The 16,564-nt window shown below is 56.9% G+C and overlaps 5 protein-coding genes across 5 annotated transcripts; 2 read left to right on the top strand and 3 right to left on the bottom strand.

Moving 5' to 3' along the window:
- Nucleotides 1-903: 903 nt before the first annotated feature.
- Nucleotides 904-1,737, bottom strand: F5Z01DRAFT_677864 (uncharacterized protein; the record flags this gene model as incomplete). The annotated part of the gene is made up of 2 exons (XM_046265401.1): nt 904-1,496; nt 1,554-1,737. The coding sequence occupies 2 exons, from the start codon at nt 1,735-1,737 to the stop codon at nt 904-906; spliced, it is 777 nt and encodes a 258-aa protein (XP_046114348.1).
- Nucleotides 1,738-3,046: 1,309 nt separating this feature from the next.
- Nucleotides 3,047-4,705, top strand: F5Z01DRAFT_629659 (Metallo-dependent phosphatase-like protein; the record flags this gene model as incomplete). The annotated part of the gene is made up of 1 exon (XM_046261674.1): nt 3,047-4,705. The coding sequence occupies one exon, from the start codon at nt 3,047-3,049 to the stop codon at nt 4,703-4,705; it is 1,659 nt and encodes a 552-aa protein (XP_046114347.1).
- Nucleotides 4,706-4,942: 237 nt separating this feature from the next.
- F5Z01DRAFT_666410 (uncharacterized protein) lies at nt 4,943-10,480 on the bottom strand. The gene has a single exon (XM_046264228.1). It carries the CDS (start codon nt 10,447-10,449, stop codon nt 5,191-5,193), a length of 5,259 nt encoding a protein of 1,752 aa, XP_046114346.1. The 5' UTR covers nt 10,450-10,480; the 3' UTR covers nt 4,943-5,190.
- Nucleotides 10,481-11,871: 1,391 nt separating this feature from the next.
- On the bottom strand, nt 11,872-12,976 carry F5Z01DRAFT_375543 (uncharacterized protein). Its single transcript, XM_046259370.1, has one exon. The coding sequence runs from the start codon at nt 12,826-12,828 to the stop codon at nt 12,112-12,114; it is 717 nt and encodes a 238-aa protein (XP_046114345.1). The 5' UTR covers nt 12,829-12,976; the 3' UTR covers nt 11,872-12,111.
- A 1,606-nt stretch (nt 12,977-14,582) lies between these two features.
- F5Z01DRAFT_375593 (Endonuclease/exonuclease/phosphatase) lies at nt 14,583-15,726 on the top strand. The gene has a single exon (XM_046259371.1). The coding sequence runs from the start codon at nt 14,774-14,776 to the stop codon at nt 15,680-15,682; it is 909 nt and encodes a 302-aa protein (XP_046114344.1). The 5' UTR covers nt 14,583-14,773; the 3' UTR covers nt 15,683-15,726.
- The last annotated feature ends 838 nt before the right edge of the window (nt 15,727-16,564 follow it).

The following is a 16,564-nucleotide window of genomic DNA, read 5'->3' as shown; positions in this document are numbered from 1 at the left end:
TAGCTGGGGCCTCACCACTCCCGTCGTCAAGCGAGATAGACGCGAGCGATTCGATTGTGTGTGCGCGCGCGCGCCGCACCGGACCGCACGCGGGCCTGGGACGGATCTTGGCGGCTCAGAATAACTATTATATCACCGGGGCCAAAGGCGGCACGGCAGACTGGTCACCTGCTCAGAGCTCTAGCGAGCGATGCGACTCCTGATCCTATCGTCGAGGTCACGGGACCTTTGACACGATCCTTTGGTTCTCGGACGTCAGGTCGTTCGGCAAGGGAGGCCAGACTGTAGCTGAGCGCGAGCACTTGGCTTCAGATTCGTCCGAGGTTTGAGACTTATCTTTGCAGACCGCATGTATGACTGTGTAGTTTGCAAATGCCTCATACGTAGCCCGCTGTCAACGTGTCCAACCATTCATCCCCCAGCCTAAGCGCCCATCAACGACACTAGATAGGTCCCCGTTGAGGATCTTCCCGTCGATGACGGCTTCGCCCGCAACACATGACCTTGCTAGGCCCGAATAGACCGGGGAGATCGTCTCGGCCCCGATCAATGGCCCCAAGGCGGCCGCGACGGGACCAGCTTGGGCTCAACCATGTGACGACAATCTCCAAGTCTGATGAGCTCAGCTACGTCCTCGCTGTGCACCATGCTCCTTACGGACGCCGCGTCCGCCTTCGCACGCTCGATAAACGTGATCGAAGACTGTGACGACACACGCCGCATCAATGTCAACGAAGGGGGCACATCACGGTGAACGCAAAGTCGCCGAGACGCCGTGTTCCTCTATTCCGCTACCCTAGTGTACACTCATCGTATCTCGTCGTGTGCGAGTGCGCCTCTCCCTAATCATTGTCATTAATACCTAGTGTAGCAAATCATGGGCCGAAGATGACCGGATGAATGTTAAGCACCGCCGAACCTGGCAGCGCGCTTCTCCGCCTTGGCTTTCTCGACGGGATCATCGAGAATGCTCGACTTCTTGGCCGGCGCAGGCTTGTTGCCCGTCGGGACGTCAGCGCCACCCCGGCGTCCATCCCGTCGCCCGCCTCTGCGATCTTGGCTCTGTCGCTTGTTGGGTCGCGCATTGTCCGCCTCGGCGTTCCTCCCACGTCCCCTCTTCAGAGGCCTGTCAGGAAGCGCAGAGTCCAGTCCGCTGACGGCGTCCTCCTGGACGCCGAATCGCTCCGCGCGCTCGGCGAGCTTCTTCTTCTCCTCGTCTTCCTCGATGCCAAAGCGCTTGGCGCGGTCGGCGCGCTTCTTCGCCTCGTCGGACGCGGACGAGGCAGCGAGACCGGCAGCGAAGGACACGGGCTCGGGCTTCGCCTCCTCAGTCGCAGGCGCGGCTGCTTCCACCTCAGGAACCTTGGTCTCCTCGGGGTTTGGCGCACTGGGGTTGGCAGTCGCGGCGTCGGCGGTGGCAGCAGCCTCAGCAGGCGCAGGCTTGGCAGCAGGCGCCTCGTCGTCTGAGTAGCTGATCAAATCGTCCTTTGGCGCGGCTGTGGGGGATGTTAGCTGAGGGGTCCTTGGGGTGTTGAGTGCGGACCGCGACTGACCGTCAGCATTGGCCTCCTGGTTTGACTCTTTCTCTTTGCTCTGGGGCTCGGCGGCGCCATTGGCCTCGTCGTGCTCCTTGAGACGCGCGACCAGGTCCGCTTTGTTTCCCGTTGGCGAGAGACCTCGCTCTGAGCAGAGCTTCTTGAGCTCTGGTACTTTGAGGGTGAAGTAGTCGGTCGCCATGGTTGCGACAAGGGGACGCGCAGCTGCGTGACGTGTTTCGGATATGGACACGTTGCTTGACGTCGGCGTTTCGTGAAGGGGATATTGATACCGGTAGTTAAGTGTGGTTTCTTGGCGATGTCGATCGTGAATACTTGGTGATGTATGTCGGGTTGGAGAAGGCTAGACTAGTAGAGGTCGTTCAAAGGGAGCCCCCAGCCTCCTGTCGCATCTTTCGGTGTCTGCAGAGCTAGCTGCCCAGTTTGGAAGGATTTACGCACGGACCACCTCGCGCAGTCGAGGGGCGACAAGCGGACGTGGCGAGCGGCTACCCTACAGGATCTCGTGGGAGTCGTTTCCAATTGAGCACGGGCTCGTAAGTCAGGAGGTGGGTGTGTTTTTTCTTGCCTGGATATTATCTATATCTTATATTCTGTCTGTGATTTCTGAATATAATTTACGACTTTTGGTATGTGACGATCAGTGAGGGCTTGATCACCGCCAACTGATATGTTACAAACCACAGCAGAGCCCCCATGTTTGAACACGACAAACAGTTCGTTGTCTTTACCAAAACACGTTCCATGAGTAAACACTCACAAGCACAGCCGTACCGTGCCACTTAAGTTCGAAGGCAAGAAGGGAGATCTCAACCATCAATATCACCATCTTCATCGCAAGTCTAGACTGTGGGCGCAGGCTACTCGTTCCGGCAGAAAGACGTCGGTACTCCTGAATGGAAGGGACGAGACGACGACGCCAGGACTACTCGAGATATCGCTGCTTCGACTAGTCTACCCCTACCTACTAATAACAGTAATAGTTAAGGTGAAGAGAGTAGTAAGTTAGAGTGCGGAGACACGTCGTAGTGGACGACCCACTGATCCGCCCCCTGTCTCGCGCAGAGGAATGCACCAGCGGACCCCAAGATCTATTCCCATTAAGGTTTCCACGACCCTGATCTTGTTTCTGATCTCGAATCTTCTCACATCAAACCTCCATCGATACTATTAACAACCATCCTGCGGCCGAGTCGAGCACTTTTGTACAGACATCTCTTCGTGGAGTTCCACGAGGGTACCACACGGACAAATCACCCAACGATCGTCCACCTGTCGACTTACCGCTTCTCCCGTCGCACCAGAGCTATCAGCTTAGCCACAACGACAGCGACGCTGTGCGATGCGATAAACGACCATCAGCCTGATAAATCTCCATCGAACATGCTTGTACCTGCGTAGCTGCTTCGACTCAATTACGAAGCCCGCGCGGGCCTGTCGCGGACTCGACTCACCATTCGGCAACCACCAGCTCCCCACCAGTCTTCACAATGACGCGCCGCATCGTGCGCACGCTGCTCCAGGCGGCTGCCGCCCTCATCACAACCCTCGTTCTCGTTCTCGTCCTCGATCGGAATTACCGCGTACTTCCGAACTCGCTACATGCTCACATGCCCACGCACCACCCTGGTCTCGTGGTGACAGACGTTACGATTGCACAATGCTCGAGCGTCAACGTCTTCTCGTCATGCAACTTGGACAAGCAGAAATGGACACGGGTAGAAAAGGATCTGCTTTTGGGAAAATCATGGACAAGCAGCGCTTATCTGTTTGTCAGCCGGAAGAGGGAGGAAGACTTGATCGAAGGCGATAGTGTCGTGATGGACGTGACAGTCGGACGCCTCAACCCGGGTAGCGGCTCCGGGGCCTCGGAGCAGTGGGAGGCTCGGCCGTCCGGGATATGGATCAAACGTTCCATGAGCCACAAGGCGAGCGACGATAACCAGGCCATTACGGATGTGGACGTTGTCTTTGGAGACGATGCCGTGGAGGCACGTGGGCACTGGACCATTGTGGGCACACCACTACTCCTCAACACGGAGAACCACTTCAGCGCTCACCTCACCGTCCGAAGAGGGCCCCATGTCGTAGAGAAGCCGCCGAAACCTAGGTTCAACGATAACGGGCGCTTCCGGATCATGCAGGTGGCTGACCTCCACCTCAGCACGGGCGTGGGCAAGTGTCGCGATGCGGTCCCCGACAAGTACCACAACGGCCCCTGCGAGGCCGATCCGAGGACTCTCGAATTCATGGCCAAGATGCTCGAGGAGGAGAAACCGGACCTCGTCATTCTCAGCGGCGACCAAGTCAACGGCGACACCTCCCCCGATGCGCCATCGGCCATCTACAAGTTTGCCAAACTCCTCATCGAGCGCAGCATCCCCTACGCCTGCATCTTTGGCAACCACGACGACGAAAAGTCCATGTCCCGCGCCGCCCAGATGGCCATCCTCGAGTCGCTGCCCTACTCCCTCTCCCTCGCCGGCCCCGAGGACGTCGACGGCGTGGGCAACTACTATATTGAGGTCCTGGCGCGCGGCAAGTCGGACCACTCCGCCCTGTCCATCTACATGCTCGACACGCACGCCTACTCCCCAGACGAGCGCAATTTTCCTGGGTATGACTGGATCAAGCCCTCGCAGATCAACTGGTTCCGCCACACGGCCGAGAAGCTCAAGGCCAAGCACAAGGAGTATACCCATCGCCACATGGACATTGCCTTTATCCACATCCCGCTCCAGGAATACCTCGACAGCACGAACCCCCGCCTGGGCGCCTGGCGCGAGGGCGTCACGGCGCCCACGTACAACTCTGGCTTCCGCGACGCCCTCGTGGAGCAAAACGTCGTCATGGTCAGCGCCGGCCACGACCACGCCAACGAGTACTGCGCCCTCTCCATGCAGGACGAGGCCGACAAGGAGGAGCAGACCCCCGCGCTGTGGATGTGCTACGGCGGCGGCATCGGGTTCGGGGGCTACGGCGGCTATGGCGGTTACGTCCGTCGTCTGCGCATGTTTGAAATTGACGCCAACGAGGCCAAGATTACGACCTGGAAGAGGATCGAGCACGGGCGCAAGGTTGGCGAGAGGCACGATGAGCAGGTTCTCGTGGATGGAGGGCGTCCTGTCGCGCCGCAGGGAGGAACATAGGTGGCCTCTCTCTCCATGGGTCTGTTGCGGTTGTATGAATACGTAGGCAGAGGATGCCGGATACCTGGGATAGCGACTTGACTTTTGTTTTCCTTACTTTGGCTCTATACTTGGGTCATTTCTCAACATCATGATCACCAACAAGCACGCACGGCTTGTATGATATACTCACATCAACGGCGGCGGACACTGAGAATCATCGACAGGACATGATTGCATGCTCATTCCACCTCCAGTATATATATATATATAAATGTCGTTCAAAACGTAAACACTCATCGCTTGGCTGAAATTCCAAATCTCCCTCGTCCCTATCCGTGCGCCGTTCCGTCTATAATAAGCAGCCTCTCCCACCCATATATACGACCCATTGCAACCATATGCATCCGAAAAGCAGGGGGATATCATCGTGACAAAGGAAACTGCATGCCAAAAAGACAAAAAAATAAAGAAAAAGAAAACACCCGAGAGATCCATGGGCTCACTCACACCCTAATCACCTCCTGGTGCACCAGTCTCAGCACCCAGGCCGCCTCGGGCGCGCTCGCGCACTGGAAGCACCACTTCTTGATATTACCACCCGTCGCCCCCGTGGCGGGCACGCCGCCCACCAGTCCATCCTGGTCCCGGACCTCCTCCCACACACCGCACACGATGCCGCGGCTGCCCATTTGCGTGAAGCACCCGCTGCCCAAGACCGCGTCCAGCATGATCTTGGGCGCGTCAGACTCCTTGCGGGGCAGCGTCGTCACCGTCACCCGCTTCTCCAGACCGTGGTTGGCACGGAGGGCCTGGTGCCAACCGGGCGGGGGCCGACGGATCTGGAGACTGCAGTTGCCGTAGTCCTCCCACTTTGTCGCGCTGGCCAGCAAGTGGAGTCGGATCCGTATGTTTTCCGCATTGAAGTTGCCGGGGATGTTGTGCCCGCTGTTCTCGACGCTGATGGACGGGGACCGGGGCGGCGTGTTGCTCGCCGACGACGACGAGTACAGGCTGTTGCGCACGCTCCCGGGTCGGCTCTGCTTGTCGACCGAGGACCTCCCCAGGTTGAAGGTCAGGTTGCCTGCCGCTGACAGTCTCTTCAGGAAGCTCTTGGCGGATGCGTTGGACGATGGTGTCGTGCTAGCACCATCGAACGACTGGGGCGGCGCGCGGATCGAGCTGCGGTAGCTATTCTTCCTACCGAATAGGCTGCGGCGTCGCGAGCTGGCGTCCCCGTCATTGGTGGCCGGCGCCTGGTTCTGACCGAAACTACGGAACCTGTTCTCGGTCTCGAGCTGGATGAACTTCTGGTTCCGGAGTCGGGCGTGGTGGACGGCCATGTAGAAGCTGAAGCAGTCCGGCCCACTGTGGCATCGGAACCTGAAGTTGCCGCCGCTCGACTCGTTCTTCCACATTGTGCAGTGATCAAGCATTGCCGAGCGGATTTCCACATCGATCACCGTGCTGTGTCGAATGAGAACCAGAGGGGTGAGGTCCAGCGCAAGCATGGGTCGCGCATTCTCTGGATTCTCGCCTGGGCCGACGGCTTGGAACGGGTAAGCCTCAATCATGCCGCCTCGGACGACGATGGCACAGGGCGCGGTGGTCACGTCTCGCCATACACCACTGTCGCTCCACTGACTGATAGACGCCATGAAGCGCTGGACTTGGTCGACGGGCGCCTCGGCTCTTGGCTCTGCAGGGATTTCGTCTCTCACCCGATGCAATCCAGCCTGCGAAGCCGAGTTGGATGGCGTGAGGCTCAGATCGGACTCGATGGGCGCTGCTTCTTGAATGCTGACGCCAAGCTCAGTTTGTGGTACATCGATCCGCTCCAGCTCGTCTTCGTCCTCGTCCGAATCCAGCTCGGATACACTGCCATCAGAGTACTCTGTATAGTCGTCCTCGGAATGCGATGACCGGGAGACGCCAGACCGTGAAGCTTCGTCGGATGGGAGGTACTCGTGTTTGAGAGGCGAAGACCCGCGACGCTTGATTTGACCATCGCCCTGCTTCTTGAGCTCGGCGGGGGGCTTGATGGAAGCCTTCTTGCCATCTGACTCACCCAAGGGCAATGGACTAAGCGTGCGATGAATGGGCACCATTGGTGGAGCGTCTTCATGCTTACGTAGCGTGAGGGGATCAGGTCGCATGCCTTCGTGGAGGGGCCGGCTGCGATCATGGCCGCGGCTTCTTGGGCGATGGCGGTAGTCGTTCTGCGTAGGCGTTGTTTCCTCATTCTCTTCTTCGTCAATCCTCGGGGGTGTTGTGGTAACACCGGATCGCCTGCGCTGCTGCCTTGACGAGGGTGACCTCGTGGGCGTCGTTGGTCCCGCATCACCGTATCTCCCCCCCTTTCTGCGGATGCTTCGAGCGCCAAAGGGGATGTCGACGGCCTTCCGTTCTTCCTCCTCATCCTCGCCAACGACGCTTGGCTCTGGTTCCCTGGGGGGCACTGGCGATAGTGGTAGAATGTCAAGCCAGTCCAGAATTTGGTCTTCGCTGTCGGAAGTGAGGGTGAGGAGCTCATGCCAGGGTTTTCCGTGGTGCATGCCTCGAACCATCAGAACCATATCGTTGTTGCCCTCGCCTGTACGCGCAGACAGGTTGCCCATGAGAACAGGCGGGAAGAGGAGATAGGCACGCCCATGGTCGCCGGTCTCGCGAATAAGCAAGTCTCCCTTGTCACCTGCTGATTGCTGGTTGTCGCGATGTACCAGCTCGACCTGGCATTCCAGGCGCTGCCCATTGGAGTGGGCGAGATCCAGCGAGAAGACATCCTTGGCGTTGACCTGGAGACTTTGGTCAATTTCTATGTAGTCCAGGGCGCCCAAAGTCCTCAGATCCCGAGCGCGCGTCGTGTCTGTTCGCGCTGCTTCCTCATCTGTCAGCCGGGCAGTCTCCTCCCGGTACCTGCGCCGCGACTTGCTCTGCAGCTCTTCAAAGTTCTTGAGCAGCTCATGGGTGTCTTCTGAAGGCATGATGGAGTCAACACACTTGATCAGCTTGACCATGTGCTTGATCCTGATCAAGGGCCTCTTCAGCAAGTGGGCAACATCCACCCGCTCGCCATCTTCGTTGAGGACATCACCGTGCTCGTTCCTCGGCATGGCGTTGAGTAGCGAGTCCTCGTCCTCTGGCACGCCGGCAGCAGGCGCAAGGTTGACGATGAGATCCTGGAAGCCTAGGCGCCATGATTTGAGATAGTTATTGTAGATGGGAACTACGCCGTGTGCCCAGTGCGCCATTCGGCGGAGGTCGTGGTGCGGCGCTTTCTTGTGGGCATTGCGTAGCTTCTCCAATGCAATGCCCATGCCCACGACAGCAGCAGACAGCCCGTCAAGCTTTTGCGTGGATTGATCAAAAATATCAGCTGTCTTGACATCATTGACAACTTGTGAGAGCAGTACGGGAACAACGCCATCAACCAGTGTTTTGAGCTCTCGCATGTAGAGCCCCTCATCGTCGCTGAACTCTCGCAACAACTCATTTGGAGTGACCTGATCACTGTGTCCTCGTACCTTGCGCAAGCTTGGCCTTGACCTCTTGATGGAATCTGGGATGCTCCTGTCGTCAGGTAGGGACAGCACCGACACCAAGTCAGAGTGCTTGGTCAACCTCCTTTTGAGGCCAGGCGTAGCCACGTTCTTGCTTCTGTCCCGTGAAAGGTTGCTATCCTTTGTAAGAACAGTGGACTGAGTCAGGGTGGATGGTGACACGTCTGAAGTCATATCTGACTCCATGGCGCTGGAGCTCTCTTCCGACATGATGGTGGATAGCTCGTAGTTGCCATTCGTTGGAGGCCTGAGCCTGGGCCCGGCCATTCTAGGCGCTTGCTCTGTTGATTCCTGACTCAATTCAGAGGTGGTGGGCGTCTCGTCGTACAGGTAGCTTGACCTGGTTTCGTACCCAGACATTGTGCGGTCCTCGGTCATGCCGTCGTCGTCATACTCATCGTCCTCAAAGCGCCGCTCCTCCTGGCCTTGGTAGTTGAACGAGGGTATCCTCTGCACAGACTCTCCGGAGAAGGCATCCTTTAGCATGCCCAACAGCGGACGCTTTGCCTGCTTGGTGGGTGTTGACGAATTGCGGATGGCACTCCGTCGCTTGAGACCATCAGATGACGTTTTGGATTTCGGGGTCACGTCGTTCAGGCTAGTTGAAGGCAACGACGTATCTTCGCTACGCATGGACTCTGATTTGGTACGAGAATGGCCACTAGTGCCTGTGTCGTGAGAGGACTTGCGATCTGTCCGGGGCTTCCGTTTAGCTTCAGGGGTCGGTTGGCTTGAGGACTGGTCAGGGACTGGTTGTGGCATCGGTTCTGGAGTTCGGTCTTTGGTCTTTGGTTCCTTGACTGGTTCTTCGACTGCGCTTGTCTTGTTCTCCTTGTCTTCGACGAATGGGTCCACGGTATCATGAAGCCAATTTTCTATGTTTGGCGGCCTGTTCGCTGCCGTCGGACGAGGCGGCTCGTTCATTTCGGATATGATCTTCTTGCCCTCTTGCATAACCTTTTTGAAGACGTTGAGGCTAGCCGTGCGCTCTGGCGCCTTTGGTTGCTTGGGTCTGCTCCGTGCTGGTCCATTCAGTGGTAGATCCAGCTCGCTGAATGCTGAATGGCCCCAGGGAATCTCTCCGGGGATGTCAGCCAGTGACTTGTGTGAAAGATCAGAGCCCAGAAGCTGAGAAGGCGACAACGCTGATTCGTCATCCATCTCTTGCTTTTGAGTCTTCGAACTGTGGTTCTGAGAGCGCTGTCTGGCCTGGCCCTTGCCTCGGGCCTTGGCTGGGACGCTCAAGGCAGATTCCATGTCTTCAATCACCTCGATAAAGTCCTGGCCCGTACTTTGCGAAAGCTCGGACGGCTCTTCGATCACCTCTATGCGATCGAGTGCAGACATTGGTGGTCGCGGCGATGACGGAAGCGTCTTGCTTCTTGATCGGGACAAGCCAGTAGACTCGGTGAGCTCCGTGGATAACTCGCTCTCCACCTTGATCTCGGAGTCGCTGTCCACGGCCGAGTTCATTGGGGTAATGCGGATCCCATCGTCGTCCTGCTTCTTCGCCCGCACAGGCTTGACCCTGATTCCGTCCGCCGGCACAGACCCATTGCGCTTGTGGCGAAGCGACAGACGCACTGTACCATGGCTCTTAGCTGAAGTGGCATCCTCACTACGAATGTCGCTGAAATCAACGTCTGAGATGATACTCCTGGCCCCCGACTTGCCCGAACGGTGGCTGCGGGGCGGAGGCGTATCTGGCACTTCGACCTTGTCTGCCCATGCCTTCACCCGGTTGGACACATTTGCGCCAGCGGCGGTTTGTAGGGTGAAATTCTTGGGTATTTGCGCACCCGCGGGTGACCTCTTGGGCGATAGCCTTCGTGGGGATATTTTCCGTACCGGCGACCTTTTCCTCGGTGGTGATTTCCGCTCTCTGACTTTTTTCCAGTGTTCGTCGCTAACCACCCTCTTCTTTGGAGCAGGCGTACCCTCTGAGCTGGCGGGTGTCTCATCCGGGACCTTGTATTCCACGACGGGCGGCTTCTTCTTCTTTTTGCGCATCTTGATCCGTATCCTGTCTTCCTCGGTGACATCTTCGAAACCTTCTTCCCCGTCAAAGGCCACGTCAGTCGGCTCGGTGGCTGCGTCGTCTGGTGTGGGTGCGACTTTAACTGCTGCATTCGCCTTTTGCCATGCCTTCACGCGATCTCGAACGCCCCCAGGTGGCTGGACTCTCCTGACAGCGCTTTGGCGCATCTCATGCCGTAATTCGGCCTTGACAGCCTCCACGCTCTGGCGACGTTGACGCTCGGCAGCGAGGCGAGCTGGTGAGGGGCGGCCCAAGAGGAAGTCGGCAAGGAGTGTAGGTGGTTCAGGTTTCTTGGAGTTTGATCGGGGGCGATGTCCATGGCCAGTGGCCTGTCGCGTGGGGGTTGACGGAGCATCTTTGGGCTGCTCCTTCTGTTCGACCGCATCTGGAGTATCCTTGGAAGGCGCGTCAGGTTGTGGCTTCGAGGTCGCGGTCGCGGGGTCGGACGAGACGTCCGTTTCGGCAGCCATCTGGGTGATAGATATTCTTGTGATTCGTTGGAGTCGCTGCTTTTATAATTTCATGCTGTTTAATATTTTTTGTATCATGTGGGATTGACGCAATGCGAAACACGGCGCCAACACTGGGTAGGGTCGCGATAGTATAATGAGCGGCTGGAATGCGACGAGGTGGGATGTTTGGCGGGAGGGATGGAGTCGGGATCGGGTCCAGTCGCGATGTATAGGAGCTGTACGGAGTGGTGTGGCACAATTAAGAATGGGAGGTCGGTTCAGCGAGCTGCAGAAAGAATGACAGCCAGCTCGGGACGGTGTGACGTGATGAACGAGGTGACGAGGTGGTGAGATGAAGTTGTCGAGGCCTCGAGAACGACAAGGGCCATCGAAGCTTGGCCTGGCTGCGGTACGGTACGGTCAACTGCAGATTGGGCACGCTCATCAACAAGGCCGACGGATGCCACAGTAACGGCCGCGTCAACAACCAATAGCGGAGACTGTGAGCAACACACTTCCTGGCATTGTTGGTTAGACTGATGGCTGCGCATGCACCTCATTCGCCGCTAGCAGGGCCCGACGCGGGCCTCGTCGATCGACCAATCAGGTGTTATTTCTAGGAATCGGAGTGAAAGGCGGTGCTGTCTGCCATACACTTCTTCCATGCCTTCAGTTGTTAATCTTCAATATTTCAATGCTCACGGCTGCTGGACATGATCCGGAACACATTAAAAGCGGTGGTCCTTAGATCCTTGGCTGCTATACATTGCAGGCGGGAATGCTGAGCTGTTCGTCCCTCTTACCACGCAATTGGCAAACAAAGTCCCGGCCGGGATCCACCGTCGAGCTGCACATCTGCCCAAGAAACACAACCCTGACTCAACTCCCTGCCCTGTGATCGTGGCTAAAAACAAGCAACACCAGGGATTAAACAATAATAGTCCACAACACGCCTCCCTCGACTTGGATCGCTCTAATTAGTGTCTAAAACTTCAGCCTCGCCATCCCTCCCACAGCCGACTCTATTGCGGCTGGCTATCGCTGCACGAGGAACACCATCCCCCGCATTCACCCGAGGTGAGACAGAGGGTCTTCTGATCAGTGCCACACGCCACGCATGTCTCAGCTTATTACGATGCAGTTGACACTTGACAGCCTGGCTTCAGTACGACGAGAAGAATCATGAACTGAAAATGCTGTTGCTTTCCCTTTTGCCAGTACGTATGCGTATGCTAATGACAGCAGCACTATAATGTGCCTGCCCATGCTATTAACCACCCCTATGCGGTAACAAAGAAATCAAAGATCAATCGCCGCCCGATGCAATGTGAATCATGCGAACCAAAAAAACGCCTAAACTCCGCCCATGCATCACCTCTAGTCCCTGGGGGGCAGTATGAACCTGACCCTCTTCTTTGGCTTTGCAGCCAGCTTCATATTCTTCTTCACGGGCGTGTCCGGCTGCTGCGCATCCTGAAGCTCCTCTTCCGTCTCTTCCTCGATGCTCCAGACGTCCGGGCTGGGTATACGCCAGAGATGACCTGGTCGGAGGGAAAGACTGCTGCTGCGCGGACGACCTCCAGGGGACCGTCCCCGAGGTGTAGGTGCCGGAAAAGAATGTGGCGATAGCAGGCCATTGGCACTGCGGCCGAATGATGGGCTCTTTGCGCGGCTGAGGCCATCAATGTGGAGATCCCTGGACGATGTGAGTCGCGAATTCAGAGGCGACCAGTGAATGTAGTCTTCCTCCTCGTCTTCGTCATCATCATGTTCATCTGGCGATGTCATGCCAGAGTCGCACTCGGGGGAGGAAGGTCGGTCTGGCTTGCTCAGACCCTCCAATGTCGAAGGGCTGACGCTGCGGACCATCTCTGTCGGATGGTTGGGGTCCTCGATGCCAGCATCGAAATCTGCACCATAGTCTACGCCGTCGCCGTCTGGCGTTGGTGTGAGAAAGTAGGTCAGGGGGTCATCGTCCATATCATCTAGTAGTGGTCGAGGCTCATTAGCCTTTTTGTTGCGAGGGGTCTCGAGCCACAGTTGCGTAGGAGGCCATGAGTCCCTCCGGATTCTCATTTCGGTTTCAGCAGGCATGTCGTTGGCTAATAATGGCGGATGATGCAGGTTAGGTCTGCGAGGCACGGAACGGCGGTGCCTCCGGTAATATTTCCACAGAGCCACAATGGGCGTCTTGGGTTGGACAGTGAATGCTGGGCACACCAGAAGAGGCGGTGATGGTGCAAAGACCAGATTAGCCTGTCTAAGAAGACAAAGGGAGTTTTGCCACAATAAAGGAAGCAACTGGATAAAAAGGCATCCCTATTGGGGGCTGTCGACTTCTTATAGAGCTGCCTGTTGATCGGTGGTCACGGGCAATCAAATGGCGCAAGGCTACCGATGCCATGCGTGAGACAGGTCTGTCACAGTCAGGCTGCAGAGTGAAGCCCTGTGAGTCGATATGGTGGTCATCGACATGCCAAGACAGGCGCACTGCACCCACGTGAAGTCGCCTCCTACCACCTGCTTGCGACCAAAACAAGGCCGCAGCCTCGCGAAATACGACATTATGCGACCTTGCCCCAAAGTGCATGGCGAATTATGGGCCGCAAGTCCAAGATAAGAGGCGGAGGCTGGGCAATAGTGCTTGATTCCAGCGCTCCAACGTTCGTAAGCTGAGACAGGCATGCCACCATCTCCAGGACCATCTGACTCCCGAGCCCCAGACTTGCGTGGTGGGTGGTGACTCGGAGCCCCCATCGACTTGGGGAAGTCCATGGTCATGCCGGTTCCCCATATGAGAATGCCATCTGCATGATCCCAATGTTGGATCGAGCAATCTTCGTTGGATCGGAAGTATTCCAGCCTCTTGAACCTGCGTCTTGAGCACTGGGATGCGTGCAGCGTGCCTTGCATGTCCGCATGCTGTGAAGTTCAACATCATCCATGACACTGCTCGAGCCTGCCAAGGCACCAAACGTCTCCGGCGGAGTGGTCATCTGAGGCTTGCAGAAGGGTGGCGCCCGGCCCTCCAAAGAGCTCGCGGTTGACGCGTCCCGGTACGCGCACCATGTAGAGTGAGCAGCACTGGAAATGATGATCACCTTTTGCCCATTATTGTCCAGACCGCTAATAGGGCTTGGAATAGAGTAGTGAGCTTATGTCAAAATCGCACGACAATTCCTCGAGGGTTGCGCTAGTTGAAGCGCCATCGTTTGGAATGGTCTCGCACTTGATCGAGCCACGGGACCACGATGATAAGGAAATCTGCACTCTCAGCATGCCGTGCGGGACTTGATGTTCCCAGCGTGCAAGGTGCTCGTTTTGCCAGTACCAGGTATGGCAGTTATTCAGGCTGGTACCGGAGCAAATAGGCCGTCGGATCTCAGCATGCAGCGGATACGTACATTCCTGCTTGATGTCACGGTGGTTTGGGCGACTGACCCGCGACACGGACACTTTGCGATTGAGTTGAAGGCTTTGTTGCAATTGAAGCCTAGTCCTGCCGTCTCCTACGGGCCACGGGCCACGGCCCGCAAGGCTGTCACGCGCTCGATGGCGGGGAATTTAGCGGATACTAACCTGTCCGATCAGATTCCAAGCAGGACAGAGGAGTGAACGCTTGAGGTGGTTGGACTCCATGACATGGCTGAAATCAAGAGCCAGATGAGCATTTAATGTTGCGTCTTGATGGCAAGAATTGAGCTGCGAGTGATCCATGAAAGGTTCCAGCGTTGAGATTTGCCAGTGAACGACGATGAAATGAGATGTGAGTGTCCGCCGCCCCGCTTCTTCACTGTCATAGACATAGCATCACGTGATATACTCACCCCCCTTTCCATCTCATCGTCTCACCACAAGAACAACTACATCACATCAACTGCCCACCCATTCCACCGCGGCGAGGAGATAGACTCAAGTGCTGTCTGAATCTCCTACGTACCACGCTCAAGCTTCATAATCTCCGTCCAATTGGTGCTCTGATCGTCTTCGTACCCTTTCTACACTCCCACGCCATCTGGACGCGTCAAGCCCATTCGTCATGACGCAGCTTCCCACCGCAGCTGCACCGTCTCGATCCCATGCTGCACAGCCGGGACACCGAACTTCCCAGCCGCTGCGAGCTATTTCGTACAACATCCGATATGCCACCCAATCGCCGGTGTTGGGCGAGCGACCCTGGACCGTGCGATGCCCCAAGCTGTGCACGCAACTCAACTTCCTCACCGCAGGCCACGAAAGCCCCTTTATCTGCCTGCAAGAGTGCCTCTACTCTCAAATAGTTGATATCCAATCACGTCTGGGCTCCAACTGGTCTCACATTGGGCGAGGTCGCGGCACGGGCGAGACGGATGGCGAGTTCTCCCCCATCTTCTACCCTTCGGGCATCTGGTCCTGCATACGAAGCGAGACACGCTGGCTGAGCAAAACCCCCTACCAGCCATCCAAGGGCTGGGATGCTGTGCTGAACCGCATAGTCACCATGGGCGAGTTTGTGCACAAGACCAGAGGCACACGGGTTGTGGTGATGAGCACGCATTTCGATCACATTGGTGTCAAAGCGCGCCAGCATAGTGCTGAGCTCTTGATCCAGTTTGCCAAAGAATGGAGCCACGACAGTGACATCAAACCTGCCGTCGTTCTGATCGGCGGCGACTTCAACAGTACGCCCAATGACGGCGCATACAAGACCATGACAGCCCCCGGGTCAGGCATGTCCGACATTGCAAGTCTGATCCCCGTGGACCAGCACTACGGAAACCACCTCACGTACACCAGCTTTGGAGAGCCGACGGAATGGCCCAAACGTATTGATTTCTTGTTTGTGCAGGAGCCCCGGACAGCGGTGATTACGAGCTTTGGCGTCGTCTCCAACAGTTTCGACGACCAAATTCGCATATCGGATCATCGCCCGGTTGTGGCGGACATGGATATTGTGTCTTACTTTTGAGGAGCGCACGGCCATGGGGGCCTATCAGGGCGCAGAGACGATAACAGGCGACCTCGCCTAACATTTCGCATCACTTCTATAAAGCATGCTCACACGGAGAAGCCTGGAGTCGTACGCGTTGCGATGCGCTTGTCGTGATGCGCATCAAAGGAAGACAAGCGTTTTCCCCACACCTCCCACATCTGGGGGAGCTGTGTGAGCGATCGGTACCACCCCGTGCGGCGGCTGAAAGGTGGTGATGGTGGGACCAATGCTCGGTGGTTGTCGCCATCGAAATGGCGGTGAGGGGCCCAAAATGTCCGCATACTGAGAACCACCATTGCTCTAGTCAATCGATGCCATTATGCGCTCACTCGTCCACTGTCAACGAAGCGTACATTCTGTCCGTTGTGCTTTGCACCGAGAAGCATTTTGTGTAAGAGGGTGGCGAGCCTCACGCTACCACTCGTAGGACTGGGTCGCGGCGGACGTTGATGGACGCCTTCTTTTCAGACTCGTCGTCGTCAACGAATGGCAGCCGCCCTTGACGGCCGGATCTTATCGCCAGCATGCGCCCTTGTGGGGTTTCCGAGACCCTCGAGGACGAATATAAAGGCCGTGAACCCTGCGCATGCGTCAATGCGTCTGCTTGCGGCTTTATGGCTAGGTTGCCAATGACCGTCCAGATGCATGCAGCCAATCTTGTTTGGGAAACGATTGACTTGCAGTGAACAAAGGGAACATGTCTGTCAGCTGCTGCTGCGATGATGAGCGCACGGCTGATCGCGGAGACACGACGTGCAATGCGCGAAAGCGTACTGCGCATGCGGAACCCAGATCGTGTAAGACGTCTCTTGCCCCAATTGGAGCACGGTTCTTGTCCGATGACGATCACTCCAAGAG

Source organism: Emericellopsis atlantica, assembly GCF_019669845.1.
Source record: "Emericellopsis atlantica unplaced genomic scaffold F5Z01scaffold_37, whole genome shotgun sequence".
NCBI classification, from domain to species: domain Eukaryota; kingdom Fungi; phylum Ascomycota; class Sordariomycetes; order Hypocreales; family Bionectriaceae; genus Emericellopsis; species Emericellopsis atlantica.
The sequence above is the reverse complement of the archived record's forward strand: the minus strand, read 5'-3'. Positions and strand labels throughout refer to the sequence as shown.

What these genes read in the sequence shown, in the direction of transcription:
- F5Z01DRAFT_666410 (XM_046264228.1), bottom strand. Translation starts at nt 10,449, where the DNA reads ATGCGCCAAAGCGCTGTCAGGAGAGTCCAGCCACCTGGGGGCGTTCGA.
- F5Z01DRAFT_375543 (XM_046259370.1), bottom strand. Translation starts at nt 12,828, where the DNA reads ATGCCTGCTGAAACCGAAATGAGAATCCGGAGGGACTCATGGCCTCCT.
- F5Z01DRAFT_375593 (XM_046259371.1), top strand. Translation starts at nt 14,774, where the DNA reads ATGACGCAGCTTCCCACCGCAGCTGCACCGTCTCGATCCCATGCTGCA.